This window comes from Myotis davidii, unplaced genomic scaffold, assembly GCF_000327345.1.
Source record: "Myotis davidii unplaced genomic scaffold, ASM32734v1 scaffold221, whole genome shotgun sequence".
Classification (NCBI taxonomy): domain Eukaryota; kingdom Metazoa; phylum Chordata; class Mammalia; order Chiroptera; family Vespertilionidae; genus Myotis; species Myotis davidii.
In genome coordinates this window covers 7,527,526-7,533,826 of record NW_006293349.1, presented here as the reverse complement: position 1 = coordinate 7,533,826, position 6,301 = coordinate 7,527,526, and the positions used below count along the sequence as shown (strand labels likewise).

The 6,301-nt window shown below is 40.6% G+C and overlaps 1 protein-coding gene across 1 annotated transcript in view; it reads right to left on the bottom strand.

Annotated features, from left to right (window-relative positions):
- COQ10B (coenzyme Q10B) overlaps window positions 1-6,301 on the bottom strand; it is a 14,636-nt gene that overhangs the window by 7,709 nt on the left and 626 nt on the right. The window contains exon 2 of the mRNA XM_006767083.2: window positions 1,871-2,020. Coding sequence (XP_006767146.2) covers window positions 1,871-2,020 — 150 coding nt within the window. The remainder of the gene's footprint in view (window positions 1-1,870; window positions 2,021-6,301) is intronic.

Below are 6,301 nucleotides of genomic sequence, written 5' to 3'. Positions count from 1 at the left end.
GAGGCAGCTGATCGATGTTTCTCTCTCATCGATGTTTCTAATTTTCTATCTCTCTCCCTTCCTCTCTGTGAAAAATCAATAAAATATATTTTTAAAAAAATTGTTATATTAAAAAAGCACATTTCATGCCCAATCAGCATGGCTCAGTGGTTGAGCGTCGACCTATGAACCAGGAGGTCACAGTTTGATTCCTAGTCAGGGCACATACCCAGGTTATGGGCTCAATCCCCAGTAGGAGGCAGCCAATCAGTGAGTCTCTCTCGTCACTGATCTTTCTCTTTCTCTCTCCCTCTCCTTTCCTCTTTGAAATCATAAAGATATGTTTTTATTTTTTATTAATATATTTTATTAATTTTTCACAGAGAGGAAGGGAGAGGGACAGAGAGCCATAAATATCGATGAGAGAGAAACATCGATCAGCTGCCTCCCGCACACCTTTCACTGGGGATGTGCCCGCAACCAAGGTACATGCCCCTAGCCGGAATTGAACCTGGGACCTTTCAGTCCGCAGGCCGACACTTTATCCACTGAGCCAAACCGGTTAGGGCATAAAGATGTTTTTAAAAAACACAAATAAAAACAGACGCATAGATACAGAGATCAGACTGATGGTTTCCAGAGGGTTGGGGGCTTGGGAGCTGGGTAAAAAAGGTGAAGGGATTAAGAATTACAAATTGATAGTCACAAAATAATCACAGAGTCGTAAAGTACAGGATAGGGAATATAGTTAATAATATTGTAATAACTATGTATGGTACCAGGTGAGCACTTGAAATTTTGGGGGTACCACTTTGTGAAGTATATGATTGTCAAACCACTACGCTCTACACCTGAAACTAATAAAAATAATACTGAATGTAAACTGTAGTTGAAAAATAAAATAAAAAAAGAGAAAGACTCTGTTGACTAAGAAATTACCAAAGTCACAAGTTGGATGGAGCCTGGGTTTCTGAATCATGACTTGGGAGGATTGCTGCTCATGGACTGGGAATGCCCACTTGAACTTTACATGAGAAAGAAATAAACTTTTGGGTTTTACCCGTACACCTGCTAGCAATACCTTAACTATTAGTGACTAGCCAGTAATAAAGATAATTTAGCGACAAAAGTTATGAGTCAGAAGAAAGCCCTTTACTAGAGAAAAATCAGAAGAAAAAAAGCAACTGAATAAATGAATAAAATGCACTTTTACAAGAATTCTGTACTGCATAATGGCCTGTGTGGAATTAGGACCGCCTTGTAGAAACTTCCACGATGGATGCTGTATTTCTGGTTTGGCAGAACTGCAGAATCTCTATCCTACGCAACATATACCCCTAGATCAGGCCCCATGCTTGTCTTTGTAAATGAAGTTCTATTAGGACGTAGCCATGCCCTTTTATCTATTACAGATTTTCTGTGGCTCCTTTGGGGCTACAATGAGAGTTGAGTAGTTGCAACAGAGATAGTGTGGCCCACAAAGTCCCACATATTACTATCTGGCCCTTTATAGAAAAGGTTCTAGATTGTAGGGGCCTCTTTGTATGTCCGTATGTACTTACCTCTGTATGTGTGTATGTGAGGGAGCTAGTTAAACATATTTGGGGCTTAGATATTAGTAATTGTGCCACAATAGAAAAGAATAATGTACAATACTAATGCAGGTCATAACAGCTTAATTATTTTCTTTACATGTCAAGGTTGAAATATAATTAATTATATTTACATATAATTATATCCACTCAAAATATATTTACAAAAAGCAATGGCTATGGAAAGGCCAATCTAAAAAACCGAGGACTTAGCCTATAAGCAGAGAATCCAGAAAAAGAGGCGCAGTACTCAATAGAAAAGAAAGTGCTCTTTAGTACAACTGTTACTATATACAAACCCTATAATTCTTCTCTCTGAATACTCCTTTCTTTTGTTTATTAACGGTGCAGCAATTTTGAAGAAAGTTCTTGCATATATCTCCTTGGGCAAAACTGAGGTATGTAGTGGAAGAGTTCTGCTCATCAGTATACCACAGGAAGCTAAGTATCTAAAAAGACAAAAATGATGTGATTTAGATTATATTATAAATGAAGAGGAAACAAATGATAGAGATTGTAAAATAACTATCACACTTGAGAAGGCTCTACCACTTTACAATATTCCTGAAATGCACATGCACATGTACACACACACACACACACAAGCTTCTTAAGCACCGTAACTAAAATAACGGCTTACAGTTAGGCTTAGAAAGTTCTGGCACAAACGGAATCTCCCCAAACCCCAAAATGTTGGCTTTTAGTCTGTAAACAACAAAATCATGCCACACACTTGGTACAATATTCATTGTATAGTTTCAACTCACTTTATCTACCTAAGTTGTTTTCCCAGCTGGAACCATAGAGGCTCCTTAATTCTTCCCCCCTTTTTGTTAAGAGAGAGGGGAGAGAGAGAAACATCGCTGTGATCAGTTGCCTCCGACTGGGGATTGAACCTACAACCTGGATATGTGCCTTGACCAGGAATCGAACCTGCCACCTTTTGCTGTATAGGATGAGGCTCCAACCAAGTTACACCGGCCAGGGCAGGGTCTCTTAATTTTTTATCTACTCTATTAGGGTTTGAAATTAGGTCTCACTCTCAGATTGGAGACCGGGTGACCCTATCTGAACGATTGTTCCATCATCCTGGCACAAAAGGATGGAACATTTCAAGAAATGAAATAATGGGGAAAACATGGTAAAACAAGATTGCTTTGTGAATTCCAAGTTTTCTAAGACATAACAAGTAGTAGTTGATTTTATAATAAATGGTAAGAACATATTTCAAAGATATCCATGATATTCATTGTTAGTCAAGAGATTTTAGATAGATTCCTCTCCTAGAGAGGGTAAGGGTGTTATGAAAATCTTATTTTAAAGGTGAAGATAATATTAAAAGAAGTGATTTTATTTTTTTTTAGTAAACCTACAGTTTACTTTAAAGTGGGATTATACCAATAAAAGTGAATGGCACATATTCTGCTAAATAAAGTAGAGCAGTGGAAATAAAATAATTAGACCCTAGCCAGTATGACTCAATGGACAGAGTGTCGGCCTGCAGACTAAAGAGTCCAAGGTTTGATTCCGGTCAAGGGCACATACCTTGGTTGCAGGCTCGATTCCTGGCCCTGGTCAGGGTGGATGCAAGAGACAGCCAATTGATGTGTCTCTTTAACAGTTTCTCTCTCTCTCTCCTCCCCCCCTTCCCTTCCACACTCTCTCTAAAAAATAAAAAGAAATAATAATAATAATTAGGAAGTTAATTTAACTTCCTCTTTTAAAAAGAATCTACAAAAATAATTTAGACTCTCTGTTAGTCACACTGATTACAAATACAAATTTGGGGTAAAAAATGCCTAATTATCTGTTTCCCTCCTAAGACATTCTTAGATGTCTTTAACTGCTGTAACAGTTTTACCTACTTTCCCCACTTTTTGTTAGATACCTTGTTATCTATTATAAAAACCAATTATGCAGCAGATATTGTGCACAATTACACTAATTTTCTGATAAATCAGTATCAGAAAAAAAAGCTTCTATGAGACAAGCTTTTATTAAAAAAAGATCATTGCTTCTGAAAAGGTGAACTGAGGGTCTGGTTAATAGGATGCTTACTTCTAACTACATATGGTTTTGAGTCTGGTGTAGGTTCATGTAATACCATCCCTTCAGTCCCTCAAAGAAACCCGTACACAATCCAATTATAATCATAAGCAAAACACCTGTGTTTAAAGCAAGCTTATACGAGTTTACCTACTCAATTTTCAGACTATGGTAACAATGCCCTGGACAGCACATCTATTTTCATACACTATCAAGAATAATGTGTCTGCCCTAACCGGTTTGGCTCAGTGGATAGAGCGTCGGCCTGCGAACTGAAAGGTCCCAGGTTCAATTCTGGCCAAGGGCATGTACTCGGTTGCGGGCACATCCCCAGTGGGGAGTGTGCAGGAGGCAGCTGATCTATGTTTCTCTCCCATCGATGTTTCTAACTCTCTATCCCTTTCCCTTCCTCTCTGTAAAAAATCAATAAAATGTATTAAAAAAAAAAAGAATAATGTGTCAACTGCAATATGAGGAGACATACAAGCATATATATGGTTAAACCATGAAATAAAAACTGGGCATATAAGCATAACCAATGGACATAAGACACTGGGGGGTAGGGGAGGCCAGGGGATTGTCAAGGGCGGGGAAAAAAAAGGACACATATGTAATACCCTTTGTAATACTTTAAGCAATAAAAAAAAAGAAAAAAAAAGAAATAATAAAAACTGGACCAGATGAAGGACAGCTTTTTTGGTCATTAATCTTCCCATATTACATCTCAAATGTTAGAGTATATATATAATACTCTATAATAATATAATTATTAAATATGTATTTGTTGTAATTACATATAACTGTTACTGGAGAAAAATGTGCCTCGTCTTCTCCCACTGCTAGTGGGAGTGAGGTCCTTGGGGTGCCGCTGGAAGGCCCCCACGGGAGGGTGAGATATGGTAGAAAGCTTTATCTCCGTGGAATTCTGTTCCTGGGGTTCTAAAGCCCCATGTCCCTTAGTCCAGTTGTGGAAGTGTAGCTGGGGAGTCAGGAAAGCTAGAAGGAAAGCCAGTGTCCACAGTTTCCTTTCCATGTTGGAGCTGGGTCCAGTCGGCATCAGGCTGGCTGCAGTCCATTAGTCCACTGTGTGGGGCTAATGCAGGGGAGCAGAGCACAAGCCAGCGTCACATGAGCCCCAAGAGGGCCAAGAACATAAGAGCAAGCTTCTTTGTTCAAGGGATTGTATTTCCCCAAGGTCTGCATGCTGGCAGTGGCTACACCCATTCTGGCCAAGACCTCTGTTCCCAGGTGTGATTGAAAGACAACACCTTCCCTGCCACCCCAACTTTACTGGACATGTCTATCTTCCCTTTGAAGGGTCCCCTTCTCCTAATGTTTTGCAGGGAACATGCCTGTAATGTCTGGCCTTCCCTTTGCTCCTTTACTATTATTAATAACTAGGTAAGTACAAAGTACCATAACTACATATTACCTATTAATCCTATATAATAAAGGCCTAATATGCAAATCAACCAAACAGCAGAAGGACTGGTTGCTATGATGCACACTGACCACCAGGGACCAGATGCTCAACACAGGAGCTGCCCACAGGGTGGAGGGCTGCTCAGCCAGAAGCCCGGCTCAAACCTCTCCCTCCTCTCCCACCTCTGCTGCAGGTGAACAGTAAGGTGCAAGGGGTCCCCGACGACTGCGAGAGGGATGGGAGGCTGGGGAGCTGGGGCGATGGCCTAAGCAGGCAGGCGACATATCCCCCCCCCCCCCACCCAAGGGGTCCAGGACTGAGAGAGGGCGAAGGCCTGGCTGAGGAATCCCCTCCCCCTCCCCCAGTGCACGAATCTCCTGCACCAGGCCTCTAGTATAATTATAATAATCTGTTAATGATTCATAGGCCAGAACTGTTAATGCTTGTGACTAGCAAAGAACTCATAAACTCCCTCCATCTTCATTATCATAAACAGTATTTATCTTGAAATTTAAGCCTTAATTATGACACTAAAGCAATTGCACTTGTCTTCCTAAAAGCGACAGTTTTATTTGCAATCCAAACATTTTATAAGAGTAATCCAAGCAGATCTAAAGCACCATAGGGTGTGTTTTGTTTGAAACTACTTTTCCAGGTTATTTTCTGAAGAAGCAGGAGTCAACGATGTAAGATGATTTTATTACCATGTCAACCAACATTTGTCTAAAAAGGATGAGCTGGCATTTAAAAAAAAATGCTTCATAAAATCTAAATGTCCTGGAGCTCAACTAGATTTGTGATTTCTCCCTCCGTTTCCGTATTGTTTACAACTCATTTCAATGTTCGAGCATCATTAATGACATTGTCACAAGTAAAAAGAAACTAAGGGGTGGAGGCATGGAATTTTTCACGTTCCACGTCCTTCTCCACCCCCTCCCCTCCCATCTCCATCCCCCACCCCTCGCCCAAAAAAAGGAACCAACCGGGATAATCCAAGACAGACTGTGGTTCAAGGTTTCAGGACCTGCAAGTTACAGTGGAGCGGAAAAAAAAATTCAAGTCCCTTACGTCGGCTACATTTCGTTTTGCAAGAACCAAAGGGGGGGGGAACTTCCCACGCTGAGTGAAGGGCAAGGCTGTCAATCAGGGCTGAGAACCCAAACCACTGGGAGAAGAGGACACATTTCCAGTCAAGACAGATCAAACACCACCCTTCCTTCCAGTCCTCCCAGTTGCTTTGTATGTGCTAATATCCTCAGGC